Source organism: Myxocyprinus asiaticus, chromosome 12 (genome assembly GCF_019703515.2).
Source record: "Myxocyprinus asiaticus isolate MX2 ecotype Aquarium Trade chromosome 12, UBuf_Myxa_2, whole genome shotgun sequence".
NCBI classification, from domain to species: domain Eukaryota; kingdom Metazoa; phylum Chordata; class Actinopteri; order Cypriniformes; family Catostomidae; genus Myxocyprinus; species Myxocyprinus asiaticus.
The window spans coordinates 26,517,926-26,542,652 of NC_059355.1; the positions used below are offsets into that span (position 1 = coordinate 26,517,926).

General features: G+C 38.2%; 1 protein-coding gene across 3 annotated transcripts in view; it reads right to left on the bottom strand.

The window, feature by feature from the left end:
- Window positions 1-24,727, bottom strand: part of LOC127448726 (transmembrane protein 131-like) — a 95,296-nt gene that overhangs the window by 54,226 nt on the left and 16,343 nt on the right. For all 3 annotated transcript variants that reach the window (XM_051711488.1, XM_051711487.1, XM_051711486.1), the window contains exons 2-3: window positions 9,135-9,196; window positions 5,245-5,285 (exon numbers count right to left, since the gene is read on the bottom strand). In XM_051711488.1, coding sequence (XP_051567448.1) covers window positions 5,245-5,285; window positions 9,135-9,196 — 103 coding nt within the window. The remainder of the gene's footprint in view (window positions 1-5,244; window positions 5,286-9,134; window positions 9,197-24,727) is intronic.

The window sequence follows — 24,727 nt, forward strand, 5'->3', positions numbered from 1 at the left end:
GACTCGTTGTCATTCTTGTCAAAAATCAAATATGGCGCTGCTGTGAATCAGCTGAATGTGCTGAATAACTTTTTTCTTGGCAGATACCTTTTACAAATACTTTAAAAGGTAGTTAAAGGGCAGTTCATTTAAAAATGTAATTTCTGTCATCACTGCTCACCCGAGTCTGTATGAATTTTTCTCTGCCATGGAACAAAAAAGGAGATGTTAAGCAAAACATTTAGTCTTTTTCATTCAATGAAAGTGAATGGTGACTGAAACTCCCCAATATCTCCTTCTGAAATAAGAAAGTCATACAGCTTTGCACATCTCTTTCTGTCCTTGTTAGAGCCAGCTGTCCTTTGTCTTTGAAGACTGTAGTGTACACCTTTGTATGAAATCTTCAGTTTTTTTGGCAATTTCAAGCATTGAATAGCCTTCATTCCTCAAAACAATGATTGACTGACTAGTTTTTAGAGAAAGCGGTTTCTTTTTTGCCATTTTTGAGGAATTATTCCAAACATTTGGCCGCCAATGTACATCTTTTAAAATATTGGTAATCTTGACAGAATTTCAATTGTAATTTGCAAGACTGCATCATGATCCTATGCATTGTGCTGCATGAGCCAACACTGCAAGTGCATTTTCTTAGAGTTTAAAGTCTATGAGCCCCCACTCCCCACTCTACCATATTTGATTTAACAATACTCTCCTCACATATCGGCAAGGCTTGTACCTGGCAGCCTGAATAAATGGAAATAAATCTATGGCAAATGATATGGTCCTTCAGGTAAGATATCATTGATTTTAGGGTGTGACCAACTAATATGGCCCAAGGTATTATGTTTTATTAAAAGGCATAACTTTGTTTTCCTCAAGGATATGTTTTTTAGCTTTCAGTTGCGTTGTACTGTCTCACTTAAAATTTAATCAAAGCATGAAATTCTGGGTTTTGGGTTGCTAAATTGATCAAACTGAAGTAAGTGGAAAAATGTACACAGGAGTCAGTCCATCTCAAGTGGTCCAATACAGGTTGCTTGACCATTTTTAATTTTAATAGTGATTACCTCTATGTATTGGTATTACAAAAACCACCGGTTTTTTATTTTTATTTTACTTGGTTTAACCACGACGGCCATCTTTGTGTCATGACACACGATACATTTTGGTTATACAGCTGTTTATGGAAACCTCAATATCTCAGCTCAGGATGGTCCTAGCTCCAATCAAAAAACTGATTTCTAGAGCAAATTATAAGGTACATGTACATATATAAACATCTTGCACATTCTTGTTCCTTAGACTTTCTGAAATTAATTCCTAATGTAATACTCAAGATTGCTCAAAGTTCCACTTTTAGGGTCAATTTATAATGGGAAGGGTTCGAGTCTCAGTCTTAATTTTTTTAGGGGGTACCTAGGTAAGTATAGTGTGCATGCAGAACATTTCAGGTTTGAGACTTTTTTTAAAAATTCCCCTCAATTTCGGGTTGAATACCTCTGGTGGGGGACCAGATAGGAACCTGAAATTTTCACAGAAATAAGTTCTCTATAGTAGCATTCTGCTGTAAAATGTATTTTGAGTTTGAGATTCCACTGCTTACAGAGCTAGGGCTAGTAGAAATCTAAACTAAATTAAAAATCAGCACCCAGAGTTAAAGATAGGGAGATCAAAATTTTGTGAACTGAGGCCAAAATGGTGTGCTGGCAGGAGCATCTGGAACTTTCAGTGCCTGTATCTGCAAACAACATCAAAACATCAAGCTGATAGTTGAGTCAGCAAAGCTAAAAGTGGACTACATGGACCTGCTGAAACTTCTAGTCTGTGACATAAACAGTTATGACTGCATGCTTAACAAGTGTGACCAGTGTCCAGGTATAGAGGCCTTACTGCAGATGCTTGAAGAGTCAGACAAAGATGACACACTTCCTGATAACATCACCTTTAAGCAGTGGGTTATGACTGACAGAGCAGATATGATCACTGTCATTCTCCCTAGGGATGAATTCTCTGTTTCTCTGGCTGAGAAAATCAATGCATTAAAGACACCATTGGTTGAGGACATCAGCGTGGAAAACTGATGTTTTTGTAAAATTCTTCCACCCACCTGGACCAAGAATATCATTCAAAATATCTACCGAGGACAAAGTGTGGGTTCCCATGAGCAATGATCTCAGAAAACCGACACCTGTCGAATTGACAACTGTCAACAGACGCTCCCACAACATTTAAGAGAGACTGAGTGAGGAAATCTCACAGCTTCTAATAAAGCATGTACATGTAAAAATGTAAAATACTATTCATTTTTGTTATGCTTGTATTACATCTGATAATTTCTCAAAATGCATGAATAAAATAGGCTTTTCCCCAGATTTCTACTAGCCCTAGCTGTAACCAGTGGAATCTCAAACTGCTTTGCGATACTCTTTTAGTACAGTCAACGGCAGGTGCATGCTCTGTGATGCACGCAGACGAGGACGAAATTTGCGTCACTATTATGCGCGAAGCGATCACCAATGTGGACAGCCAAAGTATACTTTGGCCTTAATACTTGGTGCATCTCTAATATCTCTAAGAAATGAGTTCCACAATTGGAACTCCTAAGTCATGCCTTAAGTGTTTCTGGCCAATCCTGTCTTAGAAACTGTTGCCATCCTCCATTTCTCTGACAAGTGCATGCTTTTTCCCCAAGAGTCTACGGGAATAAATACTGAGAAGAGCATGCCATGGATTAAACAGTGTCATTCTTCATTGCCAAATGAGCATGTATAACATCAGCAACGACACCTACATTTGCTCCAATGTAAATTAAAGCAAATAATATAACTTTTTTTTTTATTCAGGTCTTAAAGGCAACAGTAAATAAAGAGATCACAGCATCATAGTGAGTGTGTTATGAGACGTTATTAGCAATTTTGTTCACTTTCGCTAATGTTCTCAGGTGTGTAATCGCCATTAAATTACGCTTCTCTTTTTATGCGACTGTGATGATCACTTGCCCTGATTCTGATTCACAGTCTCCAGAGTTTTCAATCAAAATACAGTGTAATTTAACAATTTATTTTACAAAATAAAAATCAGATAAATATGCTTTACAATGTCACTCTTCATTCCAGACAACTTAAGAATGTTGTCAATTCCATTTATGAGAATATTAAGCCAAAAAATGCACCGTTAAAAGGCAATCTCCAATTCTTTCCTATGTGAAATTCGGCAAAGCTTTTCAGAGCAAGCAACGGTAGCCAAGGGGGGCGGAGCTTAGCGAAGGGTAAATTTTGGAGCAAAAGAGGAGAAAACCCTGTCCCTCACAAAACATGAAACATGTCAGCGGGATAGCTAAAAGAACGGATTTAATGGAGCGAAGATCACATGATGGGGAATAAAGAATTAAAAGATTATGGTAGAACTTGCTGGTGAAGTGCGTTTAACTTTTATATGGGCCAGTATTGAAGTAATACAGGGACATTCTATGTGGTTATGAGGCACAGCTTCTGTTAAACTACCAAAATAAACTCTTAACGGCCCTTAAACCGTGGAATGGAAAGTGACAGACAAATTTGTTATTCCACTTGGTTGAGGACATTGTCTTCCTTGAGCAAGACTTGCAGCGTGTTTGTGGATTAACAGGGAGTGACATTTCAGGTTGCAATGCAAGGTGTTTGAGTGAAATAGTGTATCCAAATGCAGGTTGGACAAGCATAACTCAAACATTGTTTATTTGAGAGAAGCTCTGAAACCTTGCACACTTGTTCATAACAGTGTCAGCATGACCTCTGGCTACACAGCCAAGCTGAAACAACTAACAACATCACCAAACAGAGCTAAAGAGTGACTTGACCACACCAGCATCACCTTAAATTTGCCACTTCTAATGAAGTACACGTAAAATACTGCTTAATATTTTTTAATGCATGATCAGTAATTTTTCATTTACCAGTCCCATAAAGAGGGTGGCATGTACCGCAAGTCTTTTTTATTTAGAGACAGCAGACAAGCAGAGGCACAAGATCAGAGAGATATTTAATAAATATTATGCGTCATAGGGCATTAGCTGGGCTGACTGATCTGGTAGCACATACCACAGAAAGGGAAAGAGCTTTGACAAAGTCCCTAACATAGCTAAAAGAGTGCCAACCACTTCCCAACTGCAGTCTGTGTGTGAGACGGCAGGGCAGAAAGAGAGAGAGAGAAAAACACCTTGATCAGCTGCAATAAAAACAGCATTATCTGAAGACACAAAGTTCATTATTTGCTCTGAAAGCACACAAAGACACTGTCCACCTATGAGCAGAAGAGAAAACCACAATAAGGAAGCTTACTATGTCTATTAGCAACTAGCACACAGCTCTACATTTGTGTACCATAATCAGATTAAGCTTTACAGTTACAAATTGTCTGAGATACTCCAAGCAGCATACACAAAATATGCAAGATTGCATGGTCTCAGTACACACACACATGGTACAACAACAAAGCAGTGTTAGCTTGCTTCCTCATTTTCTCACTAGTGCTAGACTTGAGCCTGGTTTCCACCGTCTCTATAAGGGCATGCCCGTCGGCAACAGCTGAGGTGACGAGCCATACAACACACAATTAGCCAATGAAAACCAGCCAACGCTCATGTATACAGCTCAGCAGGTTGGCCAATCCCCTGTGCTGGAAAGCTTTGATTGGCTGAGCAAATTAATAGTCCATCTAGTACACAAAAAGATCATTTTCAAGTGGAGCCCCTATGCTTACATGTTAAAAAAAAGTGTTGGTCTTCATAAATGTTACATATCAACTGTATATGGGAGGTGTTGACTGGGATGAAAAATAATTACCTGAACTCCGTTCCAATGAGTAAAATCACAGCTGCCACAGAAAGACACATTCATTCATCCATTGATTCATTCCCTTTGCAGCCTTATAAGGTAAAACCTCCTGTGTTTTGCACTAATTTACTGCAAGTCCATGACTGCCAAGAAAGTACTAATGTGAATTTGATTAAATCATCTTAAATATGAAGGGAGTCTGATGAAGTGACATCAGAGGCAGTTTGTAGTAGTTTTTTTTTTTTTTTTTCCCCTCCTTTCTTTTTTTCCCCACAAGCACAAGAATGTCTCATAGTTTAGTGGGAAAATTCAGTTCACATGTCTTGTTAAATACAGAAAAATCTTCCCTTGGCCAGTCTAATGTAAACCACATGCCGACTCTGGCTTTGCCCCAGGATCTACAAAATGATGCATGCAGAAAACTTGAGGGTGAATAAAAATAAACCCTTACCTTTTTTGATGATATGAGCTAAGATCAATATCAGATTCTGTCTGTTAGAAGGAAAGAGAAAAAATAGTTTTGAAGAGTTACAGTACAGCCAATATGCACAACATCTAAAATCAAGACATTGCTCTCCAGTAAAAAAAAAATGAGAGAGAGAGAGAGAGAGAAGGGAAGTAAACCCAGATGTATAGTGAGAGGTTCACAAGGACTACAAGCACACAGAGCAGGTAATGACAGAAGGTCTAGGCCAAACATGTCCTACCAATGTGTGAAGGACTAACTGTTGGACAAAGTTCTCACTGTATGTATTGGTTACTGCTTTTGTACAAGTATGGCTCTGTTTCACACTCTAAAAAGACAGTCTTGGAGCAGTTCTCACTGAAGTTTACTTCTGCAGGGCTAAAATAAGTTGTTCTAGTAACAAAACTGAATGGCTGGATGGAGAGCATGACCATGGCTATTTATTAACATTTCAACAAAAGTCCAAACTTTTACATACAAAAAAATACTAAGATCGTGGGAATGTGTAAAGGACCATTAATTGGACCATTACAGTTATACTTCTAAAATGGCTCAGACATTTTATATTATTAGGGTACAATTTATGGGGCTTTTTGGCTATGTCCACATTAATCCAGATAATTTAAAAAAACGGTGTTTTCATTTTTGAAACGTTCACCGTCCACACTGCCATTTTCAAAAGCTTTGCAAAAGCTGCTCGTCCACACTGAAACGTGTGCAAATCTTCTTACTGCGCATGCGAAAACAATGCAAAAAGCGTGGTCAATTCCATGTATGGTCTGAAACACAATTGTCATCGTGTTCTGTGGCCAAACAGCAATTCCGCTTAAATGTCCTGTCGCCTTTGAAGGAATGCAATGTACAGGTTGTACATAGTGACATTATCTTTAACAACACTCTCAAATTAAATGGCAGACACAACAACACCGCTACATTGTGGACCACCAGCTTGATTATTTTGGGTTGGATGGATCACATGAATGCGACACACGACAACAAATACGTCATCGTTTTCAGACATTTCCGTTTTCCCTGTCCACACTACAACGCGAAGATGGCATTTTCAAATTTATACACTTGGGAGAGCATTTTTGAAAAGCTCAATTTTCACTGGAATAAAAGGCTGTCTCAGTGTGGCCGGAAGGTCAAAATGTAGCGAAAAAGGTGCGTTTTCAAACTAAAATGTATTAGTGTATACATAGCCTTGTATACACAATAAAAATGGCGTAAACAAACCATAATAAATAGCATTAAAAATTGTTTTTTAGAAAAACAAACAAACAAAAAAGCCTTTACAATGACTAAATGAAATCTAAAACATTGCTCCATATTATATTTACAGCGCTCAAAATTCACTTTAATTGCCGTACTCTTATCTTAAGATTTCCTTACTAAAACTTGCTCTTAGCAGTTTTGTGAATAGGTTAAGCAAAAACACCTAGCTAGGAACTCTTTGGAGAACTCCTAGTGGCAAGACAAAAATACTGAATACAGGCCCAGGTTTTAGTGGACAGAAGAGGAGATGTGAATTTCACCATATTTGGGATGAGGCACTCATTCAAAGGCTGTTGTTAACCTAACTTCACACAGAAAGATCGTCTTGCAGTTTTCCGCCAAAATAAAAGTTTGAAGATTTAACCTGACACCATAGCAATACTGCGTACAAGTAAAAAAAAATTATTATAGAAATATTACTTGTATAATAATAAATCTAATTGTAATTATAAAGGCAATTGTAATATATTTCTGTAATTTCTTAATGTATTAATACCTATTAAGCCCCGTTCACACCGCCAGCAGCATCGCACGACTAAGCGACACAATCCCATTCATTTTCAATGAGAGCACAGCAACTTCCGGTGACACGAGCTGTCATGACCATTGGCGACAGAGACCACCGTGGGGAGCTTTATGCAAATGACAAACGACATTCACGAGCAACTACCAATGAGAGTTAAGACAGAGGAACTCATGTCATCTGTCACCAGGCAGTGAATGTGATACTGGAGTCGAGTGCAGGCAAGTGCAGGCAAGATGGAGAAGTTAAAAGTTTCTGTGAGTGATTTGACTGTTCTATATCATTTGTCTGTAACCACTTAGATGGATATGGGCTAATAAAATGATGCATGGAAAACCATGTCGGCATTCCGAGTGAGTCTGATTAATATACTGATATAATTTTTAGAGGTCGACCGATATATCGGATTTATCGATTAATCGGGCCGATAGTAGCATTTCTTTTTTAACTATCTGCAAAAATCAACTCTGATAGATTCCTATAGTTATTTTTGGCTTCATTTCTCCATGGCCGGCAGTGGAGGGTACTACAATCTGAACTCCTTGGTTCAACAATATAACAGCGCCCTCTAGAGGTTAAATAAAAAAAAACAATGACTGACTCCAAGTGGAGTTTGTTGTGCAAGTGACTAGGCTATTTATAGAGGCGGTTGCTTCAAACGCGGAATTAAAACAGACAAAAGCCTAGGTATTTATACAATACACGTTATTATGATTGTCAGTTTACAATAAATCAGTCATTTAAGACAACCAAAGGTGGTTTGATAATTAGTTTGTTTATAACTAATCGCTGCACTGGAGAATTGCATTGCCAACAAGGTGAAGAGGACAGCCAAAGTGACATTGATTGTTTGAATGGTTAGAATTATGTTAAGTCAAAGATAGAAACTACTTGCCTTGCCTTTCCTCTTAATACACTGTTTTTAATTTAAAAAAAAAAAAAAAAAAAAAAAACATGAATTCACGCTGATCTGTTGAGTTTTTTTTTTTTTTTTGGGGGGTTGAGGGGCGTCCAATTTGTTCCAGTCAGAAGAGGTTTTGTTTGTAAGTAAACTTATAAGTTAATTATCAGTAGTAAATCCATCATTAGTTCAACCTTATATGAACATGCTGCCTGAGTTTCTGTTTTTGTTCTGCTGTTCGTCTGCTTCAGAAGACCAAGCACAGTACATTGTGTGAATGCATGCACACAGGAACAGTTTTATAGTTTTCCATTTGATAGTTTTACGTTTTTTGACTATAAAGTTTCCCAAACATTTCTCCCTTCTGACAAAATTAACTTCAGTACAAACTTCCTAATTTTATGACGTAGTTATGTACAAAAAAAACTTAAGAGCATAAATATAATAAATATTTTCAGAAGTGATGAAGCATACAGTCACTATTGGCTTTGTAAGGCAGTGTTTAATGTTACTGCTGAACTAAACACATTTGACCTGTAATATTTTCATTAATTTCAGATGGCAAAGGCTTTGAAGGTACCAGAGTGGGAGAAATTTATTAAAGTATCGCCATGGAGATTAATACTAAAGTTCAGCACTATTTTACATCGAGTGGAAAGTTTTCATTCATATTATACATTTTTTTAAACTATCGGCCAATTAATCGGCTATCGGTCTGTTTTCCCACCTTAATTATCGGTATCAGCAAAACCCACTATTGGTCGACCTCTAGTAACGTTTGTCTTGTTTAATGATATGATGCATTAAGCACTGCTGCAGGTTATATAAAACCCTCTCCCTTTTAGAGGCAAAAGAACTGATTCCTTGTCAAATTAGAATTAAATCTTAGTTTTATCTAGAGTATCATTTGTAATCAGCATTTCAAATGCTACTATTGCCAGTTGTGCAGTGCACCAATAAAGTTAGAGCGGCGGCAGCAGTAGGAAATCCCACCAGCGTAACAGATCACAAAGTCTAGCGACACCAAGTGACAATTCCCAGTGTGAACGGGGCTTTAGTATTAGTATTAACAACAACATGGTGGTGCCCAAAAAATGTTTTTGAAAAATGTATGGCATGGAACTGCGACGCAAGCTGCATGCTATGGTAAGTCACAAAAACTCTTGAAAGGCTTACCTGCAAGAGGCCTCCTTCCCCAAAGTGTAATACCTCCAGGATGTTGTCTGACTGTATGAAAGCTGTAGACAGACAGAGAAAATTCTCATGAGGTTTAGGTATCAGCAAACAATACCATGCAGGTTGATAATTTGAGCTCTGTGTGTGCAAGTGGCTCTTTGGGAGTGTATCAGATTTGGACATAGTTACGCATCAGGCAACACAAAGGACTGAAGAGACAGTGAATAATTAGAGTAATTTTTTGATCATTCACTGTCTGGATATGCCTCAAGTGAGTTCTTGACGAAGGACTGAACAGAACGTATGCTTTCACTGTCATATGTGGCTACTAAGAGAGGCTATAGTTGCTATGGCTTCCTGGAAACACTTTTTGATGCCAGAAAAGATCAAAATAAAAAGCAAAACGGAAATGCATGTAGCCAAAGTTTAGCCCAATCTGAATTCTGATCTTTTAAGCGAGTAGCTTCAGCACTTTCACATGAGTGTATTAGAATTTTTGTAACAGTGTCCTCAAAACAGGTAAACAACCACTGATAACACTAGGGCTGCACAGTTTCAGATTTTTTTCAATTAATTTGACACGACTTTTTTATTTATAGAGAAATCAAGATTTTGCATAAAAACACTGCAAACACTGTAGTTAGATACATTGTAAATCCAACAAAGGCTGAATAAGGAAGAGGAAAAAAAAAAAAAAAAAAAAAAAAAAAAATCACAGCGCTTATCTTAATGCCGCTCCCAATCTAATCAGCAGCATGTGTGTGGCATGCTCCAAATGAACGTGACAGGTTAACAACACGGAGACTGATATTAAAGACAGCGGTAATATTCCCAGAACGATTGTACACAGTGTGATTGTAGCTCAGCTTCGTCCATCATGCATATATAAACTCAGCAAAAAAAGACATCCCTTTTTCAGGATATTGTATTTTAAAGAATTTTGTAAAATCCAAATAAATTCTACAGATCTTTATTGGAAAGGGTTTAAACAATGTTTTCCATGAACCATAAACAATTAATGCACATGCACCTGTAGAACAGTCATTAAGACACTAACAGTTTACAGATGGTAGGCAATTAAGGTCACAGTTAAAATAACTTTGGACACTAAAGAGACCTTTCTACTGACTCAGAAAACACCAGAAGAAAGATGCCTAGGGTGCCTGCTCACCTGCGTGAACGTGCCTTAGGCATGCTGCATGGAGGCATGAGGACTGCAGATGTGGCCAGGGCAATAAACTGCATTGTCTGTAATGTGAGACACCTAAGACAGCGCTACAGGGAGACAGGAAGGACAGCTGATCGTACTCACAGTGGCAGATCACGTGTAACAACACCTGCACAGGATCGGTACATCCGAACATCACACCTGCAGGACAGATACAGGATGGCCACAACAACTGCCCGAGTTACACCAGGAACGCACAATCCCTCCATCAGTTCTCAGACTGTCCGCAACAGGCTGAGAGAGGCTGGACTGAGGGCTTGTAGGCCTGTTGTAAGGCAGGTCCTTACCAGAAATCACCGGCAACAACGTCGCCAATGGGCACAAATCCACCTTCGCTGGACCAGACAGGACTGGCGAAATGTCCTCTTCACTGACGGGTCACGGTTTTGTCTCACCAAGGGTGATGGTCGGAGGAATGAGTGTTACACCAAGGCCTGTACTCTGGAGCGGGATCGATTTGGAGGTGGAGGGTCCGTCATGGTCTGGGGCGGTGTGTCACAGCATCATTGGACTGAGCTTGTTGTCCTTGCAGGCAATCTCAATGCTGTGCGTTACAGGGAAGACATCCTCCTCCCTCATGTGGTACCCTTCTTGCAGGCTCATCCTGACATGACCCTCCAGCATGACAATGTCACCAGCCATACTTCTCATTCTGTGCGTGATTTCCTGCAAGACAGGAATGTCAGTGTTCTGCCATGGCCAGCGAAAAGCCCGGATCTCAATCCCACTGAGCACATTTGGGACCTGTTGGATCGGAGGGTGAGGGCTAGGGCCATTCCCCCCAGAAATATCCAGGAACTTGCAAGTGCCTTGGTGGAAAAGTGGGGTAACATCTTCCAGCAAGAACTAGCAAATCTTGTGCAGTCCATGAGGAGGAGATGCACTTAAGAACTTAATGCAGCTGGTGGCCACACCAGATACTGAGTGTTACTTTTGATAGTGACCCCCTCTTTGTTCAGAGATTCATTATTCCGTTTCTGTTAGTCATGTGTCTGTGAAACTTGTTCAGTTTATGTCTCAATTGTTGAATCTTTTTATGTTCATACAAATATTTACACATGTTAAGTTTGCTGTAAATAAAAGCAGCTGAAAGTGAGAGGACGTTTCTTTTTTTTGCTGTGTTTACAATGGCTTAAGACCATAACTGGCCTCAGCATGTGCATGCTGATGAATGGTCTCCTTACTTTGACCCATAAAAAAGTATCAAATACTATCAAATAATTTGGACAGGATATATTTGGGAAAATCAAACATCCACCGCTCCTTTTGCCATGATGATTCAGATAAATCACTAATCATTGCTTTGTTCTGCGATGTGTTTCAAGTGTACTGCATCTATAGTCAACATTTGGCAAGCAGTCATTTTGACAAACTCTGCGGGTTGAATTGTAATTAAATTATTTCATACTGCTGCACTGCTTGGCGTGAACCACTAGAGGGTGCGTCTTTATCTGCAGAGGTTTATGAATATACACACAAATTGTCTGATATGAGTACTTTCTAGATAAACTTGATCATTTATAGATATTGATGTCTAGATAACTTTCTAGATAGATTTGTTTTAGATCAAATGAATACCTACACTGGCTAAGTAGTATTTTGCAGTTTTCTTATTTTATTCTTTTAATTCTGAACATCTGAATTTATTAGATTTTAATTTATTTTACATTTACACTATGTTGACAACTTCCCCCTGTGGTGCACTTTGTGCATTTTTCATACACTCCTTTGTTTCCTATAATGAAATGAACTTGGATTTCTCTAACCAGGTTGCCTTGCATTTTAATAAAGAACATACAATTTGAATCATGTTGGGTACATTTAAAAGTTGAAAAAAATTTAAACGTGAATCCGTAAATTGGATAAAAATCTAGATTTTATTTTTTTGCCATATCACCCAGCCCTAGATGACACTAAGGTGGTTTTCACACTGGGCACATTTGCTGTGGTCCGAATCCGACAGCGAATGTTGCTGGCGCCCCCCGCAGCGTTGGTCTGGTTTCAGACTCGCATATGATTCGGTTGAACCTGGTGCTTTCCCATCATTAACTTGCATCATTACAAACGTGCACATGATGGAGATCACAATGAGGGTAGGTTTTTTTTTTTTTATATCTGGAGTCTTTATGCACACCAGAGTGAATGACACTTGCACCTCTGAGTCACATCCTGTAATTCAGAAGTACATGTCCTAGAGAAGGTGACTATATCTGATGCTCACAAACAATCTTTTTTGAGAACACAGCTGGTTGCATGCTCACTCACGCACAAATATAAAAAGACGCCTCACATCATCTGTGTCCCACAACGTTCCTGTGCCACTCATGGTGCACGTGTGCATGTGTAGGTGTTTTTGTGCAAATGATTGTCATCATGCTTAAATCAGCAAAAACACAGGCACAAGTTATTTTACTATCTGAACAAGTGCAGACCAGCGAACAGGTTGCTTTCTCACTCATGCAAACCACACCACACACAGGTAGTCTCGTGTTCGCTAACAGTCTGCTCCGCAGTCCGCAAAACAGCTTTCACATTACCAATTTTTCATGCGAACTGTGCTCTGTTTCAGACTAAACTGCCAGTGTGAAAACCCCCCTAACTGCACAAGCAGAATTTCTGTAACAAACACCAAGGTAAACCAATGAGCAAACATCAATACTTTCAGCTAATAAAATTCTTCTTGTGCTTATACTAAAACATAACATCAGGGGGAAGGGAAGATGGCGTCGTAGAGCGAACACGTGTTTTGGCGAGCTCCCGTGACATTAGTTCAAATATTCGGTTAATATATACTTTTCACTCAGTGAAATCATTCTACTTGGTTGGAGGGTTACTGTGCCATGTCTTTAGATCAATATTTTTTAAAAGGATCTGACAGAATGCCCTTGCGCCTAAAAGTTCTACTATCAGCGGCATCGAGCAGGATGTTAATATGGATGACGCGAGCGTGAATAGTCGTGAGGAGGAAAGCTACAACTCCAACTTTGCTCAAGCTTTGTACAAATGAACCGAAAACATTACGAAAGTAATAGATGAGAAAGTGAATACTGTCCTATCCGCGATAAACGATCAAACAGTTCAGTTCCAGGCCTTGGTCGAGCGAGTGGGCGAGGCGGAGGAGCGGATCACCGGTGTGGAGAATTTGACCGAATGCCTGCAAGCTACGGTGGCTGATCTTCAAAAAAAAGTGAGCGAAATGTCAGCGCATATCGATGATCTGGAGAATCGCGGGCGCAGGTGTAATTTGCGTCTACTCGGGTTGCCAGAGGGAACCGAAGGCAGTGATCCGGTGCATTTCTTTGAAAAGTGGCTGCCCGATTACTTGAAGATTACAACGAAAGCAGGGCGGATCAAGCTCGATCGTGCTCATCGCTCTTTGGCGCCATTGCCAGGACCTGTGCAACGACCCAGACCTGTCATCATAAAGTTTCATAATTTTACGGACAAGCAGCGAGTGTTGAACGCAGCTCGTCGTGTTGGTACGGATCCCGAGAGGAGCGCTGACGCAGGACCGAGGATTTCATTCTTCAACGATTATTCTGCGATGGTGATAAAGAAACGCAAAGCTTTCGACAATGTCAAAAAACGACTGCAGAAGATGAAGATCGAATATGCCCTGCTGTATCCTGCAACTCTGAGGCTGACCATCAACGGGACAATGAAGCGCTTCGCCTCACCGGATGACGTGACTGCGTTCATTGACAACCTGGGCTAGCGTGACAAACTTTTGCGGGTAGTTATGTGGTACATGAACAAAATAATTCACTGAGTGAAGAAGTTGTATGATGTTGCTGTGAGCTTTGTGAGGTCTGTGTTTACCCTATGTTTAAGGATGTGAGTGGTGTTTGGGGGGGTAGGCAGTTGCCTGCAGAAGAAAAGAGTAAGAATAGTCCTTCCTGCATGTTTGGCAGGTTTGTTCCCTTGTTCTCTGTGTTTTATTGGTATTTTATTTTATTTTATTTTTGTTTAAAGCTCAGATTTTTGAGGGGTACACTTACAGGAATATATTTTGTGATTATCTGTATTATATATCCCCTGATTGTCTGTACAGTATTTAATGTCTAGTGTGCTTAGGATTTGTACTTGGAATATTCGAGGTATCCATAATCATGTAAAACGAAGAAAGATACTTACTTTTTTCAAAAAAGGAAATATCGAAATTGCTCTCTTACAAGAGACTCATTTGAGTGATGTAGAACATTTAAAATTACAACAGGGTGTTTTTGTGCAGATGTATTTTTCATCTTTTACATCTAGAAGTAGAGGTGTTGGTATTCTCATTAAACGTAATTTACCATTCAAAGTTTTAAACTGTATTAAAGATAGAGACGGTCGCTATGTTATTATTGAAGGTGTGTGGCAAGGTAAAACTATTCTCATACTAAACATGTATTATCCTCCAGCTCATCCATCTGACTTTGTTACTAAAGTGTTTTTGGACATGATTGCCAGGCCAGCAGATTTAACAATTGTTGGGGGAGATTTTAATTGTGTAATGAATCCTCTTGTAGATAGGTACCCACATAGCTCTGCATCTCTAACTGCTCAGGCGAGATCTCTTCAGAATATTTGTAAAGATCTTGGTTTTGTAGATGTCTGGAGAACTCTTCACCCTGCTGATAAGGAATATAAATTTTTTTCTACTTCCTATCATTGTCAGTCAAGATTAGATTACTTTATGCCGAAAACAGATTTGCATTTAGTACTATCTTGTAATATAGAAAGTATTCTACTGTCAGATCATGCCAGTGTCACTATGGAGCTTCAATTTAGGAATACTGTGGACTATTCTATACAGTGGAGACTTAATATTGCAACCCTTAGAGACAGTGCATTTTCAGCTTACTTTTCTTCTGAATTTAAATCTTTTCTATCTATTAATTCGTTATCCACAGATAATCCATCTTTATTATGGGAAACCTGTAAAGTTTATGCAAGGGGTCTAATTATTTCATATACTTCCTCCAAAAAACGTCAAAGAATGGCGAATCAAAGGGCCTTGGAAGCTCAGTTATTGGTTAAAGAAAAAATGTATAATAGATCTCCTTCAGCAAATTTATTGAAAGAATTACAAGCAGTTAGAGCGGCTTTAGATTGTCTTCTCACTGTGGACGCAGAGAAGAAAATAAGATAATCAAAACAAAGATTTTATGAGCACGGAGACAAGCCTGGGAAATTTCTAGCATATATTGCCAAACAACGTGCAGCATCTCAGTATATTGCTACCATTGTTGACTCAGATGATAATATTTTCCATGATAATAAGAATATTAATAATACATTTAGAGATTTTTATATAAATCTATATTCTTCTGAGAAAACAGGTGACCATCTCAAACAAATGGTAGACTTTTTTTCTGAGATTAATCTTCCAACAATTTCAGTTACACAAAAATAATTTCTCAATAGCCCTATTACTAGACAGGAGGTTATTAATGCTATTAATACTCTAAAGAATGGTAAATCACCAGGGCCAGATGGGTTTTGCGGAGAGTTCTTTAAGGAGTTTCAAGAGTTACTAGCAGACCCGTTGCTTAATATGTTTAATTATTCGTTTGTGGTTAAAGAATTACCAAAGACCCTTGGAGAAGCTTATATCTCGCTTATATTAAAGAAAGGTAAAAGTCCTGATATATGTTCTTCTTACAGGCCAGTTGCATTACTGAATGTTGACCGGAAATTGCTTTCTAAAATTTTAGCAATGCGCCTTGAAAAAATTCTGCCTACGATAATTGGGACTGATCAAACAGGATTCATACAGGGTAGAAATTCATCTGATAATATTAGACGCCTTTTAAATGTTATTTACACCTTTAAAGTGAAATCCATAGATGGGCTAGTATTGTCTTTGGATGCGGAGAACGCGTTTGATCGGATTGAATGGTCCTAACTTTTCTTTGTTTTGGATAAATTTAGCCTAGGTGAAAATTTTGTACAGTGGATCAGAGTGCTGTATACAGACCCATGTTCTGCTGTATTGACGAATGGCTTTAGATCAGATTATTTTCCTATGCATAGAGGCACCAGGCAGGGTTGCCCCGTCACCTCTTTTATTTGCGATGGCTATAGAGCCTCTAGCTGAAGCAATCAGATCAGCAACATCTATTTCAGGTTTACAGATAGGACATATACATCATAAGATTGCACTGTATGCCGATGATGTATTGCTTTTTTTATCTGAGCCTGAGAAGTCAGTTTCCGCTCTAATTGTGTTGATTATAACCAGAAAAGGTTGCAAACCAGTTAAAGTTAATTTAACTAAATCTGAAGCTATGCCTTTAGGTACTCTTATTTCTAAACCTAACATTGTGCCCTGTTTTCCTTTTAAGTGGTCACCTTTAGGTTTCGTCTATTTAGGTATTTCTATCTCTACATCTCTGAAGCAGATGTATGAATCTAATTTTGTTCCTTTATTTGAGAAAATACGGCAGGATTTAGAATGTTGGAATTCCTTGCCAGTATCTTTGTTGGGCCGGATAGCACTTGTAAAGATGATTGTGTTACCCAAATTGTTATATCCTACTCGAATGGTTCCTATACTGTTCTCATATAGGGCATTAAAGGGCCTGAATAGCTGGCTGACTTCTTTTATATGGAATAAACACAAACCTAGATTAAAATTATCAGTACTTTATCTGCCAAGTTCTATGGGGGGGGCTGGATTTTCCAAATATTAAGATGTATCAGTTAAGTTCCCACCTGAGATACATTGCAGAGTGGGTTAGGAATGATTCTTCCTCTACTTGGTTAGATATTGAATCCTCCTTTTCACAGTTTCCTTTAAGAGCTCTTCTTTTTGTTAAGAGCTTTCAAAACATAAGATATATATGATAATCCAATTAGTAGTTAATAGTTAATATTCTGAAAGCATGGAGATCAGTCTGTAGGCTTGAAGGTAGATCTAAACTGGCTTCTTTCTTTACCCCAATATTAAATAATCCTGATTTCACCCCAGGAATTTTGGATGATGGTTTTAAACGTTGGTGTAATTTGGGAATTATTAGGCTTGGGGATATGTTTTCAGATAATAAATTAATGTCATTTGTGGAGTTAACTCAGAAGTACCAGTTGTTCAAACATGATTTTTTTCGATTCCTCCAATTGAGACATTATATTACTAATAACACAACACTTGTTAGAAATTGTGAGCTATCTTCTATTGAGAGGTTACTATTTTATAATCGGGAAAAATGTCTTTGGGTAGATTTTATGGTGCTATGTGTTCAATTTCTTCTGCTGATACACAGAGAATTAAAACTAAATGGGAGGAAGAGTTAGCTACTGATATTGATGATGAAACATGGGACGACATTTGGTCTTATGCTAAGAAAATATCCGTTTGTTCACGTACAAGAGAAATACAATTTAAAATCATACATAGACTCCATATTTCTCCTAACCGCAGGCATTTTTTTAACCCCTCTATATCGCCTATGTGTTTAAAATGTAAAACTGAAGTAGGTACTTTAACACATTGTCTGTGGTCATGTAACAGACTGCAAAGGTATTGGTTTTTGGTGCTGGAGGAAATGGAAAAGATCTTTAATATGCAGTTGGATTTTGACCAATCTTATTGGTACTGGGTATACCTAATAAATGCATTGTTTCATCTCCTAACAAGAAATTGTATAATATTCTCTCCTTTGCTGCCAGAAAAAAATATTTTACTTAATTGGATTAGTGATAAATCTCCATCACTTATAGGTTGGCATAACATAATTTTTGAGCTGATTCCCCTGGAGCGTCTTACCTATGTATTACATCAAAAAACAGGCCAGTTTTATAAAGTCTGGACTCCATATTTGGGCTACATGGAACCTCATCTTCGCCCTATTATACTACAAGGAATATTGTAATTGTGTTACTATCTGGACATTTAACTTTTCTGCTCTACTCATTTTTTTCCTCTCTTCCTGATCATATATGGGGTAGTCCTGTTTTATCTAAAAATCTGAGCTATTTCTTTCTTTTCTTTTTTTTTTTTTTTTCCTGTTTGTTTGGGCGATGTCTTGTTATTTTTGTATTACATTGAAAATTCAATAAAAATAATTATGAAAAAAAAAAAAATAACATCAGAAGCCTTTTGAGCAGACACACTAATTAGGGGAGAGCATACGGCATTTACAGCTTAACAGATGGTTAAAGGCAAGTCCTCCCAGAACGGCTGAGTTCTCATTTTCAGCTTCATGTCAGTCGACTCACAGTACTATTATTAGTGTGCAGTTTTGTAACTCTAGTGAAGTTTATAGTGACAGAGGCAGGTCACGCTCATGCAGCTCAAAACATTCCTCGTATACACTTTCAGAGGTCCTCGAATACACTTTCAGAGGTACACAAAACGCGCATCACTTTCCACACCACATCGTGTTACTTCATATAATTAACTTAGAGGTGTTGAGTCTACTTAATCAACAAACATTCATGAACCAAACCTTGTGTTCAGTGTCAATTGCACCAAGCAACTAATTTTTGATTTTGTCAAGAACATCATTTAAGTGATTCACTTAGTCAAAGAAAGGTTTTTGTTGATTTAAGCAAGACCTTAATTTTAAATCAAGTTTCATGTTCGCCAGTCAATTTCGTAGCTTTTCCACGATAGGGTAACACTTTACAATAATGTTGTATTTGTTAACATTAGTTAACTAAATTAGTTAACATGAACTAACAATGAGCAAGACTTTTCCAACACTTAATATTGGATGGTGTTAATTTCAACATAGTATACGGATACATTTTTTAAATTAAAAGCTGTAAAGTTACCATGAATGCATAATTAACTAACATTAATTAACAATTCGATTTTTACAAATATATTTGCAAAAAAATAATGTTCATTGTTGATTCTTGATACCTAGGTTAATGCATTTTCAATTGTTAACAAATAGAATCTTTTTGTAAAATCGTGTTACCCATGCTATGACAAAGGGATTTCAAATAGATATCGGATTCAATAACAAGATTCCACAGTGAAAGATAGTAAGGCTATGAGATGCTTGCCAGAAAGAGTTTGGCAGTTCAATGCTTGAAAGCATCATAGACATCAGAGATCCATTACCACATTTACATGTAACTGCTCTTTAAAAAAAAAACCCCAGAGTGTCAAGAGGGAGAATCAACATTTAGCGAAATGTAAAAAAAAAATAAATAAAAACAAAACCCTCCTGCAAGTGTACCAGTGGCTCAAAACGTTTCCATGATCAAACATCATTTGTTATGTTCCAGCCTTATGCTAAAATGCTTTATTTTTATTTATTTTTTTTCACATCAATTCGATTGGTTTCAAGTCCGGGCTCTGGCTGGGCCACTCAAGGACATTCACAGAGTTGTCACTTAGGGTCATTGTCCTGTTGGAATGTGAACCTTCGGCCCAGTCTGAGGTCCTGAGAGCTCTGCACCACGTTTTCATTAAGAATATCTCTGTATTTTGCTGCGTTCAGCTTTCCTTCAACCCTGACCAGTCCCCCAGTCCTTGCCACTGAAAAACATCCCCACAGCATGATGCTACCACCACCATGCCTCACTGTTGGGTTGGTATTCCGCATGTGATGAGCGGTGCCTGGTTTCCTTCAGACATGACACTTCAAATTGAGGACAAAAAGTTCAATCTTCATTTCATCAGACCAGAGAATCTTGTTTCTCACAGTCTGAGAGTCCTTTAGGTGCTTTTTTGCTAAATCCAAGCAGGCTTTTGTGTGTCTTGCGCTGAGGAGAGGCTTCCATCTGGCCACTCTGCCATAAAGCCCAGACCGGTGGAGTGTGGAGTGATGGTTGTCCTTCTGCAAGTTTCTCCCATCTCCACACATGATCTCTGGAGCTAAACCAGAGTGACCATTGGGTTTCTTAGTCACCTCTCTTATCAAGGCTCTTCTCCCCCGATTGCTCAGTTTGGCCAGGCGGCCAGCTCTAGGAAGAGTCCTGGTTGTTCCAAACTTCTTCAGTTTAAGAATTATGGAGGCCACCGTGCTCTTGGGAACCTTCAATGCAGCCAAAAAATTGTTGTAGCCTTCCCCAGATCTGTGCCCCGACACAATCTTGACTCTGAGCTCTGCAGGCAGTTCCTTTGACCTCATGGCTTGGTTTTGCTCCGATTTGCATTTTCAGCTGTGAGACCTTATATAGACATGTGTGCCTTTCCAAATCATGTCCAATCAATTGAATTTGCCACAGGAGGACTCCAATCAAAGTGTAGAAACATCTCAAAGATGATCCAGAGAAAAAGGATGCACCTGAGCTAAATTTCAAGTCTCATAACAAAGGATCTGAAGTCTTATGTCAATGTGATTTTTAGTTTTTTCTTTTGAGTAAATTTGCAAAGTTATCAAAAATCTGTTTATTGCTTTGTCATTATGGGGTATGGAGTGTAGATTGATGTGAAAAATAATAATTTAAAGCATTTTAACATAAGGCTGCAACATAACAAAATGTGAAAAAGGGGTCTGAATACTTTATGAATGCACTGTATATAATAATAATTACTGCATTCAGGGTTTGTCCTGCATGGAAAAATTTTCGGCGGCCACCAAAGCAAATTTTATGACATTCATTTTGCTTACGCATCTTTATAAGCACTAAATATGCTTCTCGTGTGTAACGCAAATGCGTGCGGGGTGATTGAACACTGGTTTTAGGTGCGTGTTGCGCCATCCAGTGAGAATAATTTGCGCAAGTGATGCGCTCTGCTCAATCCTCCTGTATCTCGAGAGCAAGCAGGTGTGCACGCATCAACCAGGCTTCCCTCGATATGCAAGCTACGGTGACAGGAAAGCAAGAGCGGATCACACACGTGATTAAACTGGGCTTCTTCAATATTGTGCTGCAGAAAACAAAAGTGACCCATTTGAATTTTACATGAGAATTGATATGGATGTAACGGTTTATTGTGGCACAATACATTACGGTGCGATGCGCATTGTGGAGATGGGGCTTTTTTTTCTAAATTATTTTAGCTTCTGTTCTATCCAACACGCGCAACATCCTTTTCCTACGTAACACAGGCATACAAATGGAAATCGTTTAATTGCACACAAGGAGCTCTAAAATACGATTGCACACAAGCAGCCACAGGTTCGGCTGAAACTGAAATCAGGAGCGGGAGAGAGACGCGACTTTTCAGCAATGATGCTATGGGGGAATATAATCCTTACGTCAAATGTCATGTCTGATTTGATTTCATCAGTAAATTATTATTATTTTACTGGATAAGCATGCACTTCAAAACAATATTCATATATAATCAGAGACAATATTATTTTAGAAACTATACAATTTTAATTTTAAATATTTTATATGTATGTAATTAGTGACAGTGTAAAAGCAGCATATGTATCTAACATAATTTCGTAATTTCGGCAAAGCAGAATTTAGCTAATATTTACCATTGCCCTGTTTTGAGCTGATTTTTAGTCCAAATACATCTCTGAAGGATCATTTAGCACCTTTAAGAACAGTAGCTACATTTTAAAGCAGGGCTGTCAGTATCGATTTTTTTGGTAATCGAGTAATCTAACAATTATTCTGACGATTAATCAAGTAATCAGAAAAATTATTTAACAACTCTGATTGCATAAGGTTGTCGAGGTGAAGTCACATTTGGCTAAAATACATTCATTAGCCTAAATTTTGATGCACTCTACAATTGAATAAACAACAACAAAACAATTGTGCAAACAATCTCTAAAGCCATCAGACACCCAAGGCATATATAAAAAAAAAAAATTATATAATTCATGCTGACAGAGATTGGCTACTTCAGGTGTGCCAACCTTTTTTTTTTTCTTTTTTTTTTTATGCAAGATCTACTTTTTCCTTAACTAGTTCAACACGATGTAGACATTTCAGTTTACAACTCAATGAGAAAACAGGCTATGGAAATAAAATATTTGATCTTTTCAGAAACAATGTCTGCTTAGCAATCTTGTTTATTGAGGATGAGTTCCATTCATGGTTAAATGTTTTATGGAGATTAAAAAGCCATTTTATTTGTTTGTCGTTTTTTTAAATAATATTTATAATAATAATTCCTTACATTTATATAGCGCTTTTCTAGGCACTCAAAGAGCTTTACATAGTATAGGGGGACTCTCCTCAACCGCCATCAGTGTGCAGCATCCACCTTAGTGATGCGACGGCAGCCATAGTGCGCCAGTACACTCGCCACACACCAGCTTTTGGTGGAGAGAGCAGAGTGATACAGCAAATTAATGGATGGGGATTATTAGGAGGCCATGACTGAGAAGGGCCTATGGGGGAAATTTGGCCAGGACACCGTGGTTACAACCCTACTCTTTACAAGAAGAGTGGGATTTTTAATGACCACAGACAGTCAGGACCTTGGTTTAACGTCTCATTCGAAAGACGGTGCCTTTTTACAGTATAGTGTCCCCATCACTATACTGGGGCATTAGGACCCACACAGACCAAAGCGTGAGCACCCCCTGCTGGCCTCCCTAATACCTCTTCCAGCAGCAACTTTAGTTTTCTCCTGGAGGTCTCCCATCCAGGTCCTGACCAGGCTCAACCCTGCTTAGCTATAGTGGGCAACCAAGCAAGAGCTGCAGGGTGATATGGCTACTTTTTAACTATCACTTACTGTACATGCAACACAGAATACAATATTAACAGTAATCACGTCATTGAGAAATGCATGTTTCCACTCATTTCTCCTCCAGGTAAGCCAAAGTTTTATATTGTGTCTGCAGGGCGCGAGACGCGCAGCTGTGTGGCTTTAATGGTTCTAGATACTCAGATTATCAAAAATAAATCATTCATTGCAAACATGAAATGCAACTAAATATCTTAAATATTAATTAAAAAAAATAAATAAATAAATAAAAAAAAAAACAAGAAAACACATGTGATGTTCTTGTTCATCAGCCACCACTGAAGACCATTTTTGACCCAGAAAAACTTGGTGCATTTGATGTTTTCACTCAGGGCTCCAGATTTGAAAAAAATGATTTAGGAGCCATTGGCTCCTTAACTGAAACATTAAGGAGCCAAATGGCTGTTTTTAGTCGCCAAATCATATAATTGCTCGATTTAGATTGTTGTTCAGAAACAAGATGGAAAGCAGAAGGAAGACAGCTGATAACCCATTAATCGGAGGTTTAATAAACAGTATATATAGTTGAGAAGATATGCAAGTTTGCATTCTCCTTTAGTCTCATCAATGTTCACACCCCTATCATAAATTATACAAATAATTTCTGTCTCAAATAAAATGACTTTATTCGTCAAATAAGAGAGACGCTGAAAGCAAAGGTTTTTTTAATTGCACTTTGGTGTTAAGGCGCTTGCTGTTCTAAGTTTTGGCGGGCAAGTGGGCCCCATGAAGGTTACGTTTGCTTCGCTTATGCTTATCTTTATCAGTTTAGTAAATTTACAACTGTGTCTTAATATAGGCAATGTATTTCTACTTTATTTCATAGTCTTGTAAAGCTGTTATACAGGTTAGAGAGAGAGAGTGTATGTGTGTGTGAGACTGTGTGTATGTGTATGAGTGTGTGTGTGGGTCTGTGTGTGTGTGTGTGTATGAGTGAGTTTTTGAAATTCCCAAATTCCCTGTAGATGTTCAGACTAAGCTGGACAGAAAAGAATGCAATATTTCTGCATCATATCAAATCAAAATCATAAGAACACTGTATGAAAGCATTGCTCAGTGTAAGATGCAAGTATTCTTAATAACAGTGCCCAAGTATTAAAGGTTTACACTAAATGTGGTATTTAAATCACATAATGCTAAACTAACTTTTAAAATATTTTTACAGGTATCCACCTAATCATTTCTGGCGATACAGTGATATGAGTTGTTCATATGATATAAGGGGAATATACACAGACCAAGCGCCGTTTACAAGCGAAAACAGTCCAAAACAGTTGTAAACAAAGATGTCGTTGGAATTTGATGTGAGAGGAGAAGAGGATGCCATGTTGGATGACATGAGTGTGAGTAAGCCATAAGAGAATTTTTATTTTTGGGTGAACTTTTCCTTTTATGTAGACGTAGCCTTAGCATTAACTTATGGGACATTGAAACTGTGTAAAATTACATAATTTGACAGGAAATTGCTTGTACTTTGTGTCTTTCTTAACTATTTGCAGCTTTATCAAGAAATTGGTTTTCTGTATAAATCTCTTAATGTGTGCTGCTGCTTTCGAGCAGGTTTTGGAAACATTGCATCTAGTGTGGCTTGCTCAAGAGAAATCTCCCTTAGCAAAGTTGCACAAGGAGACTAGAGAAGAATCTCTCACTGAAGATCATTTTGGTAATTGATACTGATTATTGATAATTGATTCCCGTAATTGGCTATTGACCTCAGTCTTTATTCTCTTAATTAATCCTAGTCTTTCTTTGGATGGATTCATA